Here is a 22,619-nt window from a genome sequence, read left to right as displayed (position 1 = left end):
TTCCTACTTTGACCTAGTTCTCTTGCCACCATGCTATACTACCTTGCAAATAATAAAGTATGGTTTGTCCCATTACAGTCTACATGTATCTGCTTGCCAGATTTTGGCTTTCATAGAAAATGGAATTAATAAAAATATATCTGTCATCTCCCACTCAAAAAAAAAAAAAGCAGAGAGGGCAAAGTTGGCAGTGGATACACTTTCAAACCATTGTTGACCAAAATTTTCAAATTATACTAATTAATACTTTTGAACACTTTATGCCAAGAACTGCATTAAGCACTTTTTAAAATGCATCCTATCCTTTAATTATCACAATAGCCCCATGAGGTGGGCATTATTATTTAATGTCTACTTTACAGATAAAGAAGCTAAGGCAAGTATACTTAAAAATTTGCCCAGCGTCACCCGTTGATAAACAAGAGTTGGGGGCTTGAATTCACACAGAGCCTAAGCCCTTAAGCATTAAGTTACCAAGATAAAGCTTCGTAGGTGGGAGAACAGCTCCATTAGCCAACTCTGGACTGCAGAGACCGCATTGTATTCACGCTTTCATCTCTATCACCTAGCAGTCTCTGGTACCTTATAAGCCAACTTCATAAGTTACTCTAGTAAATATCGTTTATTGTTTATTCCTTAATGCTGACTCACTGATCAAATCTTAAAACCAATGTGATTTATTCTTTGGTTGGAGAAATAATTATGGATCTGGCAGCCTCTGGCTGTTGAGTCCTGTCCTAGAAACTAGAGGAACTATCTAAGAAGCACCAGATGCTGAGGGGAGCAAGGGCCCAGGAGGTGAGGGACGAGAGGCGGTGGAGCGCGGGAGCACGCCCAGGTGGGGCCAGGAGAGGGGCGGGCCTGTTGCTGGGGGAACCGGCTTCCGGGGAGGGGACAGCCGTGAGGGGCGGACCGGCACCCGGAGGCGGAGGCGTGGGAGACGGGGGCATCTGTGAGCCGAGGCGGGGCGCTCCAGGCTTTTTGTCGGTGGGTTCGACATTCCCACTTTGCCCTTGGACATTCTTTTCTTCAAAGCCCCTCACGGTCTCCTGGCCCCTAGCAGGGTTTTGACCCAGCCACTCCCCTCGGGCGCGGGGGTGCGCAGCCCGCAGTGGAGCTGGGCAACTCGTGCCCCCGCGACTCGGGTGGAGGGAGCAGCGCCCCGGGCTTCGAGACTGAGTGAATTCATCGAGAGCTGCAGGGAGGGGAGGGGGGGTTCCGAGCCCATCCTCTGGCCCGCGCAGCACAGGCCCCGCCGAGCCGGGTGGGGGGAGGGAGAGGGTGAGGCCCAGATGCTAGTCGGCGGAAGGAGGGCGGGGAAGGAAATGGGGCTGGCACCCACCTGAAGGGATGTTTCGTGCTTCTGGGCCCCGAAGGTCACAGGTCAGTCTCTGCGTCTCGCCGAAGAATTTGTCGAGCCCTGAATCACCAGCTTGTCACCTGGTTTCACGGGCGGGAAGGCCGCATTCACTGAAGACATCTTGGTCGAGGAAATTGGAGGGGGGGGCGGGGGAGACTATGACAACACCTAGAAATGGACCCGATGGATTTTCAGCCTGTGTGACAAACACACACAAGGGAAAGCGTGCAGTAAGAGCCAGTGGAATATTGGCGATGGTTTTATAAAGAAAAACATTCCAAGAGGCTCGTTAGAGGAGAGGAGTTGGGAGAAAATCAAGCTGAAATTAAAATGAATTTAATTCAAGAGCTGGCGTCTGAGACACAACCAAAGTAAAACCTTTTTTTATTTAAAATGTTAGGAACTAAAAAAAAAAAAGTTGGGAGGGAAAATTTTGCATTAACTACTTCAGATTATCCTGTAGTTCTTTTAAAGAATAACAGTTTATCCAATAGAGGTGATTTTTAAATTTTACCCCAAAAGGAATTTTGCTGTATTTATCATGGGATGCTATTACAATAGTTCACCTGCCTTAAAGATCAAGTCGTAACTTTCTAAGGGATATTATAGAGAGTTTTACTTGAAGATGTGATGGAGGAAAATAATTCAGTAAGCTCAAAATATATAGCTAAAATTCTCTCACTTAAGAACCACTAATAGTTGTTAATGTCATATAATATCAAAAAGAGAAAGGAAATGAGATTTCTTTGTGAAGTAACAAACTGTCAAGCAACGTCTGTTTTGATGGACCTCATTTTAAAGAAGAATATGACCCCTAAAATTACTTTAGGTAATTGCTTTAGAAATTTACTTACCTTTTACTTTGGACTAGCTGCCACTACCACTTTCACACACCAGGCATTGGGACATGCTCTTTCCTCAATCTAGAATGCCTAAATTTCAGATTTGTATTTTCTCCTTCCAATTTGCTTGTGGAAAAGCCTAAAGACAAGTGTCTCATACTTTTAGATTGTATTAATCCTAATTCGTCTAGATACTCTCCCACCCCCAAATGTAAATGCTGGCAGTTTTGCGAAGGTCAATTTCTTCATCCTGACTGGATGAGTTTACCTCAGGAATTCTGTAGAATTTCTTATGATTGGTTCCATAGGACTAAAACAAACTCATTCTTCAACAGTCAGCTGGCTACACCCAAAGGAATTTGGGGGACAGGGGATACAATTCAGTCCATGTCAATAAGCACACTACCAGGAAATACAGCAAAAAATATTCGTGACATGATAGTTAACAAATATTTTTAACATCTAAAATTGAGAATACCTATATTTAAAAGTCACACATCAGATTTAACAATAATTAACAATACACCAGATTTTAAGTCCTGTCATACCGATGGCTAGGAAATGAGCTGAACAATGGCATAGTTTTTTGTGTAATAGGAACAAATAATTTCTACATATACACATAACATTGCACTAATTTTAGATTTATTTAGAAAAAACTTGACTGGGATGGCGTGGAGAGGAGTGGGGAAGCCTTAATGCATTTGGCTATTAATGAGTATAACAAAAATTTTCTGAGTGCAATGGAGCTCAAGTGGTGCTCTTTGGGTGGAATACAGAAACTTTAGTATTTGAGTTATTACCATTGTTGTAGTGCTTTAGCTTTTGTTTATTTCTTTCATCTGTTTCTCACCCTAGTTACTCTTCACTAGTTTAGACATGAATGAAAGCAACGAAGAATGTATGAAAAAGATTAGCAGTGTGAATCTTGACAAACTTATAAATGACTTCTCACAGATAGAAAAGGTATGTAAAGATATAAAACAGATGTAGCATAAAAGGAAAAGTGAAACACATTTTGCCAGTGAAAGGAGTTGGGGAAAAAAGAAAAATGTACCAAAAAATAGACAAGGTAAAGATAATGGAAATACATTTGGCTAAGCCCTTTCTCTCTCATTTTTAAAATCCATATTTAAAATGTATTTCATTTTGGATGATTTGTACTAAAACATCCTAATGGTTCTGGAACAAGGAAACAGTTGATATACTTTGGCTAAAGTTAAAGGGAAAATACATACTTAAATGTTCAAAATGTCTATAAACCCAGGAATGTTTTAGTAAGAATTTAAATAGACTCAATCCTCAATGTCTTACCATTATGACTAACTTTTTTTTTCTTTTTTACTTTTTCCTATTCTGTTTCTTTTTCCTTCTCTTTTGCCTAGAAACAGATCCATTTGAAGTTTCCCCCCCGGCCCCACCCCACCAACTCTGGATGAATTACATGATAGTCCAAACCCACAAGCATATATTAGGTGTTTTCCCTCTCATCTGCTCTGGAGAGGAATAGGAATTAGCTGTTGAGAAGATACAAGTAGATAAATGAAAGATTTGGAGAGTGGGTTTGTGAAGCAAAGGTGGAAAGGGGAATAATACCTACCTCTATTTTCTCTCCTTATCATTCTTCTCTCTTCCTTCTTTTCCTCTGCACAGTGTAGTATGGCCATAATAAAAAAAATACCATGATGATGGGTATTTTGAGGTAACATGAACTTTTTTAAAATGATGAACTTGAGTTTTCTTAACCAAGAACTCTTACTGAAATAACAGAGAAGAGAGAAAGAAATAATAAGCACTGTTGGTGGGAGAGGAATTGGTACAAACTTTTTGGAGCTTAGTCAGAAATATCTAACATATCCTTAAGTATTTTAAATAAGAAATATTAATTTTTTGATGCAATAATGGTATTGTGATTGTATTGAGAATTTTATCTCTTAGAGATACATATAGGTGGTGAGATGAAATAATATATGTCAAGGAGTTGCTTTAAGATAAATTCAGAAGCAGATAGAATAGGGAAGTGGGTGGAGATATAGATGATACAATGCATTGATGATTTTTGAAGCTGTTCCAAGGGTATATGGCAGCTATTATGCTATGCACAAAGATACGTTCATTTATTGTTTGTAACAGCAAAAAAGTGGAAACATGAATTCTCCTCAATAGGGAGACTAGTTAAGTAAATTACAATATACTCAGAAATGAAACTCAATGGAGCTCTTAAAAAGAATGAAGTAGACCTATATTGCTTATATGACATCATCTCTAAGATAACAGTTCTAAGTAGAACATCCAAGGTGCAGAACAGAGTATAATATCCTTATCTATAGTTGTATAGTCATAAAATATCTTGGAAATATATGTAAGGAATTGTTAACCATCGGACTAAGGGTTCAATAGTTGGAAAGAGGGAGATTCAAATTAGGTCATATTTTTGATTTTCATAACTCTTTGTAACGGTTAGTCTGTTTTAATTTTTTGCCATGTTACTTTTAAAATTAAAAATAAATTAGGAAGTTGACTTACATAAAGTATATGCCAGACTTAATTATTAGACTTTTAGGTATTAAGTGGTTTGTATTTTCATTAGTCTTCATATCATTAGGTTAAAAAAATTAAAATAGCAACATTGCTTTGGTAATAATACATATTATTTTTTCTGCAGAAAATGATAGAAACCAGTGGAAAGAATAATATACTGGATATGCAGTTGGAAAAAGCTAACTATTTGTTAAAAGTAATGCAAACAAAGGAGGTCTCAATTAAAGAAGGTTAGTTCTTTGCTGTCTGAAGAAACACTAATTCTAATGAGAGTACTCTTTGGTACAGCAGTGATTAATATTATACCATACGTTTGTAAAATATTTTAAATTCACATAGAGTTTTCTGGGCTATTATTTCATTTTATCCTTACTATAGCCCTGATAGACAGATAGGTTTGGTATTACTAAGCCACCCCAGTAATGAAGAAACATAGGATGAAAGAAGTTAGCCTGTCTGAGGCCACTAAACTAAGAAATGGCAAATTCAAGGCTCAATCCAGGCCTTCAAAACCATGGGAAAAAGTAACAATTGAATTCCTGCCTCACAATTATACTCAAAAGAAATTTCAGGTGGGTCAAAAATTTTAGTGCCAAGCTCTCCCCTTACTTCTGGGACAATCGGGACACGTGTACCTCTCAGCTCCCAGCAGCCAGCTATCCTCCCAGCTGTGGCCCCGCTCTTGGTCTACCCTTTTTTGCCCACCTGCTGGCCTGCCGAGAGCCTGAGAGCCTGGGTTCTTTGCAGGGCAAGGTGCTGCTCTTTGAGAATGTCCCCTTGCTTTGAGGCACAGTGGTCTGGGACTACACACAGATAAATGAGCTTCAGCTGCACCTCTAGCCTCAAGGCCTGGTAGTGCTTGGCTTCCCTGTGCAACAAGTTCAGGGCATCTGGAGAAATCAAGAGAGCCTGAATTCCCTCAAGTTCACCTAGAAGTTTGAGAAGTTCCTGGGGTCCCCTGACAGTGTTCCTGTGCCTGACACTGAAACCCTGCTGTCCTTGGGCCCAGCTGTGCCTTAGGTGCCCCTGCTGCTTGGGAGTCACAGTGCTGTCCTCTGGCAGAGGGTGGGAGGTGGGAGGGGAGAGGGATCCATCCATGATGGAGTTTTCTCTAAATTTTCGTGGAGGAATGCCTGATGTTTAGAAATGGTCCCCAGAATGGGCACTGATCCTTTTCATTCCAGCCACCCTTTTCCCAGACCAACACTCCTCACTAATAAAGTGCCCTACGTCGGGAGGGAAAAGAAACAACAACAAAAAAAGCACATATACAGATATTTCCTTGCTGTGTCAACTAAGAGGGCCTAAAAACAACAAGGCAGTAGCAACAAGAACCCAGATCTTGGTTTGTAATAGTATTTTACAATACAAGGAACCAGGGCTCCTTAGAGAAATGGCTGATTCTAGGACTGGGGCAGGAAATATATTAAGATGGGCCTGAAGCATCTTGCAGTACCAGAAAGCAGGAAAATGCTAAAAAAGATAAAACACTCCACAATGATGGGGGTGTGTTAAAAGGATACAAGAGCCAACTGAAAGAGTTCTCAATGGCAAAGCTGGAACAATTTGGCCAACAAACTAAATAAAGTAATATTGGGTTGTAACCCAAAGTGTGTAATAAATATCAATGAGCCCATACTGATAAGAACAGATAAATAAGGGAGAAGAGACATCTTTTCTGCAGAATTCCAAGTAACTTATGTAAGTGATTTTCCCTCAAGGAGGTAAATCATAATGCCCCACTCATGAAGTGTGGGCTGTGTATAGTGACTTTCTTCCCTATATGAAATATACAGTATGGAAAACAGGGTGGTGGAGAGTAACAGTACAGTGGAGAAATCTGACATGTGCCACTTAAGGCAAGCGATCAAGGTCAACTTGATGTCATGTTGATAGTATGTACCTTTGATATGGTGTGATGAAAATAGCACTTCACCTCTGTGATCTTCCCCCCAAAACCCATAATCCCATCTAATCATGAGGTAAGCATCAGACAAATACCCATAAAGGGACATTCTACAAAATACCTGACCAGTACTCTGCCAAACTGTCGAGGTCATCAAAAACAAGAAAACTCTGAGAAACTATCACAGTTAAGAGGACCCTAAGTGGCCATGATGAGTAAATGTAATGTGGTATTGCGAATGGGATCCTGGCATAGAAAAAGAAAAGGTAAAAACTATGAAAACCTGAATAGAGCATAGATTTTTGTTAATAATGTATCGGTATTGGTTCATTAATTGTAACAAACATACCATACTAATGTTAGATGTAATAGAGGAAACTGGGTGTAGGATATTTGGCAATTTTCTATAATACCTTCCTGATTTTTCTATACATATAAAACTATACTAAAAAATAAAGGTGAAAAAAATTAAACCACAGAAAAAAATAGAAGAGAATATAGGGTTTTGTGGGGGCTCGTGTGTTTGTTTTTTAGTATGGAGAAGGCCTTTCCAAATGTGACATTCACCAATAGAAATCTGATTAAATAAATAAAGGCATATTTATTTAATGAGATACTAAGCAGCTGATGAAAAGAACAAAGTGTCTCAATATGATACAGAATAATCTCCAAGGTACATTAAATGAAAACAGCAGTGTTCACTACAGCTTGCTATCATTTTTATAAAAATATCTTTAAATACACAGAACACCCTCTCCCTTATACATTTGTGTATCTCTGGAAAGATAAACAGCATCAGCATCCTGGTAACACCGCTTGCTTTGGGGGAAGGGAAACTGATTATAGTCTGGGGGCAGAGATTGGAGAGAGAATTATTTTTCACAATATTATTGTGTTTCATGTGTATTTATTACTTGAAAAAAAATAATTAAATACTTTTAAAAAATGCAGCTCTACTTCGTCTCAATCTAATGACCTTTTCACTGGATAATACACAGCAGAAGTAAAAGAACTAGTGGGAATAACAGCTTATAGAGCCAAGTGTGTACTAATTCACATAGAGAGGAAGAACAAACTACATATATGATTGGATTTGTTCAATAATAAAGAACAAAACCATGATATTTGATACTAGATAAAGTATTTTTCTACATTTGATACTAGATAAAGAATTTCTGTGCCAGCTCAAGATGATAATACTATTAGTATTGAGGGCCAAGTGCTAAAAAAAAAAAAAATCCTTTTCATACATAATTATATTCAACATTTCCAAGTGCTTTGTGAAATAGATGTTAATGTTCAAATTGCTAGTTAATGATAGAGTCTAAATTTGAGCTCAAAATAACCATTTACTAAATTATACAGTATAAGAAGTAGCTTAATATTCTGAACTCTAACTTTTAAGAAGAATTGGATAGGATAGTATTCATTGTAAAATCCAACAGAAATGATGTGGGTAAAGGTTTGCAAAGAGAATGAAAAGCCATTATTCTAAAATAATGAATGGTATTTTACCTTATGAACAGTCTTTTATTGAGCCAGTTTCCTTTGGGGGGAAAAAGTGTTGAGAGAGCCACCTCGTGTTCATATTTTGAAAATACACATTTAAAAAAAACAGTATATACTTTCAGTTTCTGGGCTCTGTTTTCAATTTGTTGATTATAGCTGGCCCTTGAACAACACAGGGTTGAACTGCATGAATCCACTTATATGCACATGCTTTTTCATAAATACAGTGCAATACTGGAAAGGTATTTTCTCTCGTGATTTTTCTGATAACATTTTCTTTTCCCTAGCTTACTTTATTGTAAGAATATAGGCTATAATACATAATATGTGTTGATGCACTTTATGTTATCAGTAAGGTTCTAGCCAACCATCAGCTATTAGTAAAGATTTTGAACTTTTTTTTTAAAGTAAACTCTACATCCAATGTGGGGCTCGAACTCACAACCCTGAGATCAAGAGTCACATGCTCTACAAACTGAGCCAGCCAGGTGCCCCAGTAGTTAAGTTTTTAAGAGTCAAAAGTTACACTCAGATTTTCAACCGCACAGGAGCCGGCACTATTAACCCCCATGTTACTCAAGGGTCAACGGTACTGAGAGCTTCAGCTACCGTATTTCATGAATTGCTGGATTTATTCCTCTAAAAGGCACAAAGAGGAGTGATGGCAGAGTCTGTGCCGCCTTAATTTCTTTAAAGATATTAAGTAATCTCTACACTCATGGCAGGGCTCACACAACCCTGAGATCAAGAGTTGCGTGCTCCACTGACTGAGCCAGGCCGGCGCCCCCTTAATTTTCTAATTATAGCAGCTAACATAGCACATATGAAGTAGGCGATGTCCAATGTGATTTAACCACCATTCTCTCACTGGGGAATCCTAAAAGAGAAAAAATGGAGGATGGTGGGACCTTTGAGTGGGTGGTGGGGATGGCAGAGGGGACACACGGAGGAGTGAAAAACCGCAATAGTAGAACCTTATATCTGCATAAAGCTTTTAACTTCTACAAAATACTTTCATTAGTTGAAGAAAGTACATGGAGACTCAGTGCAGGACCTCTAACTGAAAGGCAAAGTTTTGCATTCTCCCCTCTCGGTATTGGCTCTTTCCTTTAGTCAATAAATAAAAATACTATTGAACACCTATGAAATAGTCACCATATTAGGTGCAAGAAATACCAAAATTAATAAGATATGATCTTTACCTGAAAGAGTTCACCATCTAGTGGGAGAAGCCGCAAATAACTAAAATGAAATGTGGAGAATGGAGAGGAGATATATATACAAACTGTTCAGAGGCAGAGGAGAGAATAAAAACAATGTTGAATATGTGTGAGTAAATTTAGAAAGTACTGTTTTCTCCTTTGGTTGTCAGAACAGTCGTATATATGAGAATAGTCTCGTATGTGAGGGAGGACGGGTATTACCCATACTTTTATTTTGCAGACGGAGAATATAAAGTTCAAATAGGTTAAGTAGCTTGCCCAGGGTGTCATAGCTAGAGAGTGAGAAAGAGGAAACTATTCTAGTCCCTCAGACCAAGTTTCATGGTTTCATCAGCATATCCTATAATTCCTGAGGAAGTATTGAATAGCAGATTAATAGCAGGATTTGAAATGGGGAAAAATCTATGTTTAAGTCCATACCTTCCATTTACTAACTCTGGAATCCTGGGCAAGTAACCAAACCTCTACGGATGACTGCCTCCCTTTGTAAAATCAGTCTAATAATATGAAACTCTCGGTATCATTTTGAATACCAATTGGGGTAATGTTTATAATGCACTTAGTGTAATGCCTGGCAGAATGAACATTCAATAAATGGTATTATTATTATACCTAGATATCTTTTTATTAGATACAAATATGGTATTTAATATTTAACCATCAAAACAGATGCCCAGCTAGAATGGAAGCCAGTCAGTATGTCATATTAGTGCACACTGGCTGACTATCCATCTTGGACCTCTGAAACTGGATGAAAGAGAATAAGATCCAATATTTATTAGCACATAAAGGTGAAATTGTCCTTAAACTTCACAAGTTTTAATATTTTAAAAATATTAAGTTATTCTTTTGTGAAGTTTTCCTCACTATATATTTAGCTAGTGTAATTGTAGACTTTAACTAGTGCAACCTGTGCTCCCTAACCTTCTAGTAAAAATTCAATAGCAATAACCATCAGACAGAGTCTTTCTCTGATTCTGTTCCTGCCTTCTTTCCAGGGCCTCCAACCTACTCATATTACTCTAGTAGAGGCTCCTGAGCTGGTCTTCTTTGTGGTAGTGAAGTAGTTAAGTCATAGGCTGTGTTGCTGAACTGCTGGGGTTCAGGTTGTAGCTCTACCACTTACTAGTTATAAGTGTGACCTTGGGCAATTTACCAAACTTCTGTGTGTCGGTTTCCTCATATGTCAAATGAGGCAACTACTAGGACCTACCTCATAGGGTTAGGAGGGCTAACTTACTCAATATTTGCAAAGCACTTAGAATAGCAAAAATGTTATTTTCAGACCAGAGCTTTTCCACTTACCCCTTTCTTGCTTCGGTTTACTATAATATTGCCTATTGATCAATCACTCAGCAAATATTTATGGAGTGCCTGGTATGGGTCACAACTATTCTAAGTACTAGGGAGAAATGGTGAACAAACAGAAAATAGTCCCTGATATCCTGGAGCTTACTGCCACGTGGACTGCTTGAGTTATAGAAGTTTCCATCTCTGTTGCTACTCACCAAAGGTTTAGCTATTGCTAGCTATAACCAAGAGTATAATGAAACTTTTATTTACACGACAGGGCATAAATGCTTGCAATGAAGGCCCCAGACATGTCCAAGTGCACCTTCCTTCTAGGGCCAATATTGCTAAAGCACACAGAGTGGGGGATACCTCCTATGCTGAATTTATTGTGCATAGAAAACTCATGACCAAATCCCAGAATGCATTTGACTTAAAGGGTAAATAAAAAGTACTTATTATATTATTTACTTTGCGATAGCTTGTTGCTTTATTAAGATCTCATAATTGTCAATTAAGTATTTTATTTCTTAAGTCTTTCAACTTTGAGAGAACAGTTCCAAAATGAAAGCAAGTAACTTTCAAATAAATGTCTTTCATATTTTAGAATGTGCTACTCTTCATAATGTGATAAAAGGGCTACAACAGACCATTGAATTTCAACATGATTTGAAAGGTGAGTTAGAAAAAAATCTTCAAAAATACGTTCTATTTGACTATCTTTAAAAATAGAGTTTTTACATCATTGACAGTAAGTTTCTTTTAATCTGGTCTTGTTAAATTCATCAGCTAATGGCAAGGCTCCTCTCTACCAAATCCTACTTCCCTAAATTATTATGAAATAAGAAATGCCACCCTGAGCAGGACAATTCAATCTTATTCTGACAGGGACATCAGAGGGGGGCTGTTTTGTAATCAGTCATAATAATTCTCTATATTATTTTCAAAAGTTTAGAAACATTTTTATTCTTAGGAGTACTAAAGCAAAGACCTTGTGTTCAGTTTTGAAGGGTAGCTACTTACTAGTGTTACATGATGAATATACTATTCAAACTGCAGTGATGGTTTGCTATTTAATTTTCATCATAAATGGGGCTGTGTTTGTATAAATGAAGCCAACATCTTCACCTTACCTTATTTTTGCTGGTCATGCTAACCCAATGTGCCTGTTCGTTGACAAAATGGACAAAACAACCAAGTGTTTTGTCCTGTTCTGATTTAGCTACAGTGCAGTGTTTATGGGATTTTCCTCTGCTATTTTGGAGATTAGATAAAATTGCCTTCAAAGTCCCTCCCAATATAAAACACATCAAACAAGAATTTTTCGTTTTAGTCCTCTATTTTTAATCATAAAGAAAGTACTTTACATACGGAGGTGAAGCATAATGATGTCACACACCATTTGTTTTGGCATGTTATTCCTTATTGTCTTTATAATGTTCTAATGAGATTTATCTTTAAGAATTGCTATTAGTTCTTACTCCCCCCTCATTGTTTTACCTTAAAATATTTCCTCAAGTGTTGATGAAACAAATATTAAAATTGTATTAAAAGATTTCACATTTACACTGTCAAACAGCATCTGCAGTACAGAGAGGATTCATTTTCCTATCAATACACCACTAAAAGCTGTTCTGGAGATCAAGAAGGGTAATAGATGGGGAAGAACACCATCTCCAATGCCTTTTCTTTTGGCTTAGTCCTGCAGACTTCTGATCCCTGTATGTCCTATAGATTTTCACTTTTCTTGGCTCTAGCAGTCTCCTCACTTGTTTCAGTGTTTGAATCCCATCCCACACCTGGTTTAGGCTTTCGTTTTCCCATCTCATTGCTGATGGTTCAAAACAATTTTTCCCTTCTCTGTTTAAATATACCTAACTGCATTTAAAAAATTGTGAATGTTCATAATCCTTACAGGCCTCTTATGCTAGGATTCAAATGATATTTAATTTAACTCTTCCCAGAATTTTGTTCAAATAAAACATCTACCAGAAATTAAAGTTACTCTGAAGTCCCAGAAAGTTAATGTTTAATATATTCATTACTGAATTGTTATTTTTTGTGAAAAAGATATCAAATATTGACCAATGGTCAAGGATACAATCTTTTCACAGATATAATATCCTCTCTTTGAATTAATATGTGTTTGGAGTTTAGAGCATGGACATGGGTCCTTAGAGTATGATTCATCACAATATATCGAATGATAAGGATTTTTCCTATATTATATTTCTCTATATTATCCTATATGCTAGTTTAGGAGGACCTCTATAATTCATTGTATGAAAGATAGTGTCATTCTGCCATAACTTATGGTTAGTTATTACCAGGACAAAGAAAATAAGATTCAGAGATTTTTGTTCATTAGAAGAGAATTCATGGGGCACCTGGGTGGCTCAGTCACTTAAGCGTCTGCCTTTGGCTCAGGTCATGATCCCAGGGTCCTGGGATCCAGCCCTGCATTGGGCTCCCTGCTCACTGGGGACCCTGCTTCTCCCTCTCCCTCTGCCTAAGCTCCCCCTGCTTGTGCTCTCTCTCTGTCAAATAAATAAAATCTTAAAAAAAAAAAAAAGAATTCAGGAATTTGAGTTCTTAAATTAAACACATGGGCAGGGCGTCATGGAGAAGAGAGACACATGAAATCAGCTGCAAGCACAGAGTATCTCTAAAATCAGTAGAATTCACACTTATTTTTGCCGATTATCTCTAGATAATTTCTTGCAATTTAATATTGCTTTTTTTTTTTTCCTGTCTGAACTGCACTTGAATAATTTGAATTTATTTAGGCCCTTATACTCTATCAGGGTAGGTTTCCAGAAAGACATTGTTATGTATAATTCAACTTTACTATACAAAATCAGTCATAATCAAAGTGATTAATCAAAATTGATCACTGCTCAGAATGTTTTTAAAAGGACAATAGCACATGGTTGAGTGCTATTCTATAGAAGAATTATTTGAGAAAGTAAGCTAATCAATGATTAGTTTATTCCTAAAGAAAAAAGTATTGCTCAAATTAAAAGTAGTTTGAAAAATGTAGAAATGCTTCTTTCAACATACAATAATTTATCATGTTAGCCTCTAGTATATCCTTGGAAAAATGCTACATTTATATAAGTACATTCTATCTGGGGAAATGATTTGCTTTGAATATATACTTCAGAATCTTCATTATTTAAAAATTGTCTCCTTCCAAAGAGGTTTGCTAAAGGCACATTAAAAGAAAGCTAAGAACAAAACCCATAAACACGGCCAACCACAAAATTTGCAGGGCCCCACGCAAAAATGAAAATGTGGGGCCCAATGTGCAAAAGGTGGTGGAAAAAGTAACACTAAGGTTTCTAAGATATAAAGCTTTTTTTTTCTTCTGTGGTCTCTCTCAACTTTCCAGGGTTTCGTACTTTCTGTTAATGTTGCTCTAAGTTAAAAAAGAATAAAAAAATTTAATTAGGAACATAAATACTACCATTCATCTTTATAATGTGCAAGCCAGTTTTAAATTCAAAGATACACAATTAATACACAAAAGTACACAATAGGGGCGCCTGGATGGCTCAGTCGGTTAAGCGTCTGTCTTCAGCTCAGGTCATGATCTCAGGGTCCTGGGATGGAGCCCCATGTCGGGCTTCCTGCTCAACGGGGAGCCTGCCTCTCCCTCTCTTCTCTGCTTGTGCTCTCTGTCACTATCTCTGTCTCTGTCTCTCTCTCAAATAAATAAAATCTTTTTTAAAAGTACACAGTTAATACTTCATTGCTTGTACATGCGTATCTGTTTCATTCTTACCACAACAGTGAAAATGCTGCACAAAACTATCTAAACCATTTATTATTCATTTTACTTCTTGATACCTGCACATTCTACCAATACGCTCTTCCTTCACTTCCTGATGAACAAAGGACTAAAAGGAAAAGGAACTGTGAATTTTCTTATCCTTCTCTTTTTTTTATGTCATCCTTTTTAGCATAATTAGATGGTTAATAGAGGAAAATAACAGAATTAAGGAAGGATATGATAGCGTTGCCTGGTCATTCATGTTTCTTAGATGCTATTGCTTTCTTTCTGCCTTTGAAGCAAGTTCTAGTACAAAAGAAAATAAGGACCCTTGCTTACTTAGTTGTAGATGGAACGTGTTTACCTTGTACTTGTACCTTTGAGTTTTGCTGAGCTAACAGGCATCCTACGTCCACCAGAATTCTGTGCTCACGGGGCATTGCAAATGCTGTGTATGAATGTAGTGGCAAAGAGCAGTGGACGTGGATATTGCTCTTACCTTTGCTCACATGCGTGCTCTATTGTCCCACTGGAATTTACTTAAAAATGTAAGTTCAAAGACAAAATTGTTAAGAATGTCAGGACATTGCTGGCAGAATGTTAGAGCAAAGATAGCCTTCTGAGTGCAGGGTCCCATGCAGCTGCACAGATCGCACACCCATAATGCTATTCCTGCCCATGATGAATAAGAGTTAGGTTAGGCTTCTGATCAAAGTATTTTCCTAAGGGGTAGTTCCTTCAATATAGCACAAAAGTTAACTCTAAATCTTCTAGAAACCAAGGCAAAACAAAATAAAACAAAGAACAAGTTGCACAGTTATGTAACTATCAATTTCCGATTTAAAAAAATAATAATAAAATAAGAACACTCAGTTAATTAAAAGACAAAAACTTTTCCAGGATCTGAGTAAATGTTGCTGGAGAACAGTTCCAGTTTAAATCAACACAGCCTTTATTCAGGCAACAATGTAAGAAACTTTAATGTAAAAATATCTAGCTCATTATGGAATGAAATTATTACAAAGCTAAACAATCCAATCATAAATGATAAAAAAAAAAAAACCAACTCACTGTAATTGTATAATAAATAAAAAGACAGTGTACTCTTAAGGACCTCCCAGTTCAATACCAAAGGAGAATAACTAAATTTAGAAAAATATATCACAAAATTATTAGAGTCTAAGAGAATAAAATGAATTTTGCCTAGGCTAGAGAAAGATTACTTGCCAAATATCAGGACCAGGTGGATTCTGCAATGATGCAAAATGCTATTAGAATTTACAAATACTCCAACCAGAGAAGCAAGAGCCTTGCACCTTAAGGAAGTAGCCAAAGTGGGAATCTGTGTTTGAAAATCTAATTTGGTTAAGTGTCTGTCTTCGGCTTGGGTCGTAATCCCAGAGTCCTGGGATTGAGCCCCTCATCGGGCTCCCTGCTCAGTGGAGAGCTTCCTTCTGCCTCTGCCCTTCACCCTGCTTGTGCTCTCTCCCTCTCACTCTCTCTCTCTCTCAAATAAATAAAATCTTTAAAAAGAGAGAGAGAGAGAGAGAGAGAGAGAGAAGAACATCTAACATAGCCTCTGGTAGGATGATGAAAAAACAACAGTGCCAACAATAATCATGTTGTTTGTACTAAAAATGAAAGCCAACATAGAGCCAACAAAGTGTGATGTAAAGTATTAAGGAAGTGAGCTATTTCTTCAGTAAGTGGCTTTGGTTCACAGATGAGTTCTGTGGTTCTAGTTAGCATAATTATAGATGTGCCTAAGTCAGATAATATGCAAGTAGTTCAACATTTACATGGGTTGATCAGGTTTCTGGCAGAGGGAAGATTTCTCATCATTACAATGTCAGTGTTTCTCAAGCTTATATACACATTTAATGCCATTTTAATTAAAATTCTAAATTGGGGATGGGGGAGATTGTATAAAATAATCCTCAAGCTCATTTGACAGAAGAAACAAATAAGAAAACTGAAAAATAAGAAGAATGTGAAGAAGGGGTTTTGTTACCAGGTAACAACATGTCCTGAAACTGCTGTAATGAAATCAATATGGTATTGGCATAAAAATGGAAAACTACATCCCCAGAAAGAGTAGAGAACTAGATTCTAGAAGCAGGCCCCAATATTTGTTAATGTAATATATGACACAATAAATATTTCAATTTATTGGAAAATGAATGGCATTTTAACATATGGCGCTAGCACGACTAGCTTTCCATCTGGAAGAAAAGAAAGTTGGACTCTTTCCCACCACATTAAAAATAAATTCCAGATGGATAAAGCTGCAGTGTAAAAAAGAACAATAAAAACTTTAAAGAAAATTCAGGATATAACATTCACTGTAGGCAGGATACAACCTAGAGCTGTTTGCTGTCTTCTTAACCAATCTGGAAACCTCAGATACTATATAAAGAAAAAAAAAAAACCGAGCTGACTTTCTTAACAACACACAACAGAAGTACAAACAACAGAGGTGCCTGGGTGGCTCAGTCAGTTAAGCCTCCAGCTCTTGGTTTCAGCTTAGGTCATGATCTCAGGGTCTTGAGATCAAGCCCACCATCAGGCTCTGCCCTCAGCATGGAGTCTGCTTGAGTTTCTCTTGATCTCTCCCTCTGCCCCTCATTCTGCTCTCTCTCTAAAATAAATTTTTTAAAAAAGTACAAACAACAACAACAACAATAAAACAACTTTACAAGTTATTTTGTCACTCAAAAGTAAAAAAAAAAAAGTAATTTATTTGAAAAATTGTTTTCAAATACCATTGTAGGTTTTTTAAAAATTTTTATTTAAATTCAATTTAGATAACATATATTGTATTATTAGTTTCAGGGATAGAATTTAGTGTTTCATCACTTGCATATAACACCCAGTGCTCATTACATCAAGTGCCCTCCTTAATGCCCATCACCCAATTACCCCATCCCCCCCACCTCCCCTCCAGCAACCCTCTGTTTGTTTCCTTCAGTTGAGAGTCTCTTATGATTTGCCTCCCTCTCTGTTTTCATCTTATTTTTCCTTTCCTTCCCCTGTGTAGTTTATATCTACAATATACAACAAGCTCTACAAATTGACCAGCAGGGATAAACAGAATTTTTAAACGGGTAAAAGATATGAATAAAATTATGGAAATGTGTATGTGTATCCATATGTATGATCCAGAGGTTAAGTGCAAGGGGAAAAACTGATAAGAAAACACAATTACACCACAGGTGTGGGAGTGGGAAAACGAAGGAGAAAAAAAGAGAGAGAGGAAGATGGCAGAAAGAAAATGAAAGAGCAGGGAAGAGTGTCCTAAAAGTAGTTCAGCATGTATGATATGATCCTATTTATAGAAAATTATGAAAAATGTATGTAGATATATGCATAGAAAAATTGCAGATTTGAAGGAAAGTCCATTTTTAGGAAATGTTTTTTGCAAAGTAATATATATAGTACAATTTTATATTGGTAAAAATAAATAAAACCAGTACAAATGCATGTTTATAAATAATTATATAAGCTGGGAGAAAAGTAGGGAAGAAATACAGATCAGGCTGCTAACACTGATAACCGGTGAAGTAAGTGGTCAGGGAAGGTGTGTAGAGATGATGAACTTCCCTTTACAGATACTTCATTACAAAGACAAGAAAGGATGCTCTTATAAATTAGAAAACATCAAATACCTTTACTTTCATCTTTCAGTAATGGATGCTTCAGCATTTCCAATAGATACATGAGGTATTAGTTGCCTAGTTAGCACAATGTTTTTTAGGCAGTTCCCAGCCCTTAATTATTGTGACAAAAAAACAAACAAAAAACCTTGAAGTTGAAAATAATACAAAACTGAATAGCAGAAAGTAGAACTCCTTTATTATAATAGAGATCAAAATCCTCTAAAATCTCCAGTTTCCTAATTCTAAAATACATACATTCTACTAACAAGACACATTTCACCACTATCGGGTTACATGACTATTAACTGTGTCCTCATGGTCTGAAAATCCAGTTGGAATGAGAGGGGGGCAGGGAGAAATGTATCTGAAGTCATTTGTTCTAAAGGCAGTAGTGTATTTTATAGGTAAGTATTTTAGTTAAAAATATTTTCAAAATTTTTTGGTGCTTTTCGTTCAAGGAAACATCAGTTTTCCAACAAAATTTTTGTAAAACTGAAGCTACCATCAAGATTAAGCTCTTCATTTTTAAATATGACCCTTTGATATATAACTTTCCTCTCTGTCTGATCTCAACCTTTAAAAGCACACTGATTTTAGATTTTTACTGTCATTGTAATATTATGATTTAATGGATATTCATGTTACTCATCATCTTCCCCTGTAAACATAGTTCTGGGTTTTCCCCTTCTGCCCCAAATACTTCTATTCTCCCAATTACCAGGACTCCAACTTTGCGGTTACTGTTTACTCTTTCTCCCCAACAATATCGATTTTGCCCACAAAACACATATTCATAACCTCTTACCCATGCTTCTGCAATAGTTTCATATGTGGACTCCATTTCTAAGGTCTCCTCTCAACATTACTATACTACAAGACAAACCTTCCTAAAGCATTGTTAGATGTCAAAAATCTTTAATGATTTGTTATTGCTGTGACTAGTTTTTGATTATATTAAGATTGTAGGAGGAGGGGCGCCTGGGTGGCACAGCGGTTAAGCGTCTGCCTTCGGCTCAGGGTGTGATCCTGGCGTTATGGGATCGAGCCCCACATCAGGCTCCTCTGCTATTAGCCTGCTTCTTCCTCTCCCACTCCCCCTGCTTGTGTTCCCTCTCTCGATGGCTGTCTCTATCTCTGTTAAATAAATAAAATCTTAAAAAAAAAAAAAGATTGTAGGAGGAAAGTGTAATTGGATATTGAGTGGGACTTGTCCTATTAATCTGAAAATGGTAACTAGGGCCCAAGATTTTTAAAAAAAATTAAGCTAACTATTTCTACATTCTAGAGAGAGCTGCTAATATGTTATCAAAAAATTAGGGTAGTTAAGGAGGGCATGTGATGTGATGAGAATTGGGTGTTATATGCAACTGATGAATTATTAAACACTACATCTGAAAATAATGGTGTACTATGTGTTGGCTAATTGAATATTGAATTTAAATTTTTAAAAAGTTAGGGTGAACCCAGACTCTATTATATTAGCCCAAATAAAAAGCAAAAAACTCACACAATTTGAAGAGACAGAACAGGAGTCTGTCATGCAGACACAGGTCATGCAGACATGACAGTGATGTTGGAATTATCAGACTGGGAATTTAAAAACAACTATAATTAATATGCTAAGTACTGTAATGGATCAAGTAGACAGCATGCAAGAACATGTTGGCAATATAAGTAAGAGAGATGGAAATCCTAAGAAAGAAACAAAAAGAATGCTAGAGATCAAAACACTGTAACAGAAATGAAGAATACTTTGGTAGGCTTATTACTACAACAAAGTGGGATTTATCTCAAGTACGCAAGACTGGTTCAACATTCAAAAATCCATTAATTTAATCCAGAACACCAACAGACTGAGAAGATGATCATATTCGTAGGTGCAGAAAAACTATTTGACAAAATCCAACACCCATTCATGATTTAAAAAAAAAAAATCTCTGTAAACTAGGAATAGAGGAAATGTACTCGACTTGATTTTAAAAAATCTATAAAAGCCTACAGCTAAACCATACTTAGTGGTAAGAAATTAAAGTCTTCCCAATAAGATCAGGAATGAGGCAAAGATAGCCTCTCTCACCACTCCTTTTCAATGTTGAACCAGAAGTTCTAGTTAATGCAATAAGACAAGAAGAGGAAATAAAAGGTATACAGATTGGGAAGGAAGATATAGAACTGTCTTTGTTCATAGATGACATGATCATCCATGTAGAAAATCCAAAAGATTTGGGGGGAAAAAAAAGAAAAACCTGGAACTAATATTCAATTATAGCAAGGCTGCAATATATAAGGTTCATATACAAAAGTCAATTGCTTTCTCATATACCAGCAATGAACAAGTGAAATTTGAAATTAAAAACACAATATCATTTACATTGACAGCCCCAAAATGAAATATTTAGGTATACATATAACAAAATATGTACAAGATCTATATAAGGAAGACTACAAAACTCTGATGAAGTAAATCAAAAAAGAACTAAATAAATGGAGAAAGAGTCCATGTTCATGGATAGGAAGACTCAATATTGTCAAGATGTCAGTTTTTCCCAACTTGATCTATAAATTCAGTGTGATCCAAATCAAAATTCTGGCAGGTTATTTGTGGATATCGACAAACTAATTCTAAGTAATACAGAACTGGAATTATTGTTACCCAGGTCTAGTGTCTGATTCAGCTTTGTCACTGGTCCCAGCTAGTCACTGAACTCAAGCCCTGGCCTCTATTTCACAATGGTTTTGAATTATAGTCTTGGTGCCATGCCTACTCCTGGCCTAATATTTGCTTTGAGTACCTTTTATGTCTGGCTTCAGTGCGGATCCTGACTCTGTTTTGAACCCTCATCACACAGTGATTCAGAATGGGCTCTTTTCTGGTCTAAGTATACCTCCTTTTCCTTAAAACACCTAGAAGTTAACAAGAATGAGTACAGAAAACTGTCAAGCACTGCTCCTTCTTCATCATCCTTTGTCAGGAGATGGCTTTTGGTTATATATAAATAGACGCCGACTAAGATAGGTCTGAAACAGGAGGACCAGTTAAAGATGCAAAACCATATTTTAATACATTTTATTTCATTTTTTTCTTATTTAAGTTTTACATAAAAAGACATTAAGTAAATATAACTATGCTCTCGATAATATTGTTATAGGATAAAAACTTCCTCCCTTTTTAGCTTACATATCTAGCTTAGAATATCACTTATCTTCTCTTTTGGGAGTGGTTTTATTTCCCTTATCCATTCTGTAATACCAATTAAACAATCCTCAAATATGGATCAATCCAACCATACACCTGCTTACTTATAATGCTACAGTTACTGAACTGGTAAAAAAATCATACATTACAGACCCATATTAATTTATAAATCTCAGTTTCAATTATAGCCTTCATTTATCCTCACTTTTCAAACTTTTCACTCTTCAAACCCCCAACTTTAAATGTTTCTTTCTCTTTCAACTTATTTTATTTTCTATTTCATAGAAAAAATGAAAGCTGTCAGACATAAACTACCTCGTTCTTTTTTATAGATTTTTATTTATTTGAGAGAGAGAAAGAGAACATGAGCTGGGGGGAGGAGCAGAGGGAGAAGCAGGGAGCTGAGCAGGGAGCCCCATGTTCCCAATCTATCTGGGGATTCCAGGATCATGATCTGAGCGGAAGGCAGACGCTTAACGACTGAGCCACCCAGGCGCCCCAGAAACTACCTCATTCTTATCGTCTACCACTTCTTCTTCCCACTTCACCTTTCCAAATACATATATACCTGGACATATCCTTACGACCTTCCTCCTTCACCTAAAAAAAAGAGAAAAAAAGAAAATCCTTCCAGTCCAAAGTTAATTCCTCCACGTGGGTTTAACTCTTGTCTCTCTTCTGGGGTACTGCGTCTTCAGTTGTCCCTTCTGTTCTGTTTATCATTTCTCTCTTTCTGCTGTCATTCCTCTCAGCATTTGAACAACTCAGATCTCTCCCATCTCTTCAACAAACAAGAAAACAATGTTTCCTTGACTTTGGATTTATTCCCTGCAATTGCTCTCACTCTTTCCCTTTACAATCAAACCTCAAGGGAACAGTCTGTACTCACTATCCATTTCCTCATCGTCACGTAGTCTTCAACTAAGCAATTGGGCGTTTCCCAAAGGTTTCAGATTTGAAGTGCTTTCACTTGATCTTTTTATTGCATTTATTGCCACTGATTATGACCCCTTACCCTCTTTTTTTTGTTTTTTTTTAACTTTTCACATACTGTCATTTTTTAAGATTTTATTTATTTCTGTCTCAGATTTTATTTATTTCTGTCTCAGAGAGAGAGAGCACAAGTAGGCAGAGTGGCAGGCAGATACCCTCTCTCCTGTGTCTCTGGACACTTCTCAGTCTCCTTTTACAGGATACTCTCCTTTGGCCACTTCTAAATGTTTCTCAGCCTACCAGAAATATTCCCTGGATATCTCAAGCAATCAAATTTAGCATGGTGAAGACCTACACTCATCATTTCACTCCTAAAAGTCTTCCTCCTTTA

At 36.9% G+C, this 22,619-nt stretch overlaps 1 protein-coding gene across 1 annotated transcript in view; it reads left to right on the top strand.

The window, feature by feature from the left end:
* The first annotated feature begins 2,885 nt into the window (after nt 1-2,885).
* The window catches only part of CCDC152 (coiled-coil domain containing 152), a 29,600-nt gene continuing 9,866 nt past the window's right edge, over nt 2,886-22,619 (top strand). The window contains exons 1-3 of the mRNA XM_045787363.2: nt 2,886-3,168; nt 4,868-4,973; nt 11,279-11,347. Of these exons, the coding sequence (XP_045643319.1) occupies nt 3,082-3,168; nt 4,868-4,973; nt 11,279-11,347 (262 nt within the window). The 5' untranslated portion in view covers nt 2,886-3,081. The remainder of the gene's footprint in view (nt 3,169-4,867; nt 4,974-11,278; nt 11,348-22,619) is intronic.

The sequence above is a fragment of the Ursus americanus genome, chromosome 15 (assembly GCF_024610735.1).
Source record: "Ursus americanus isolate L20-20 chromosome 15, mUrsAme1.1.p, whole genome shotgun sequence".
NCBI lineage: Eukaryota > Metazoa > Chordata > Mammalia > Carnivora > Ursidae > Ursus > Ursus americanus.
The sequence above is the reverse complement of the archived record's forward strand: the minus strand, read 5'-3'. Positions and strand labels throughout refer to the sequence as shown.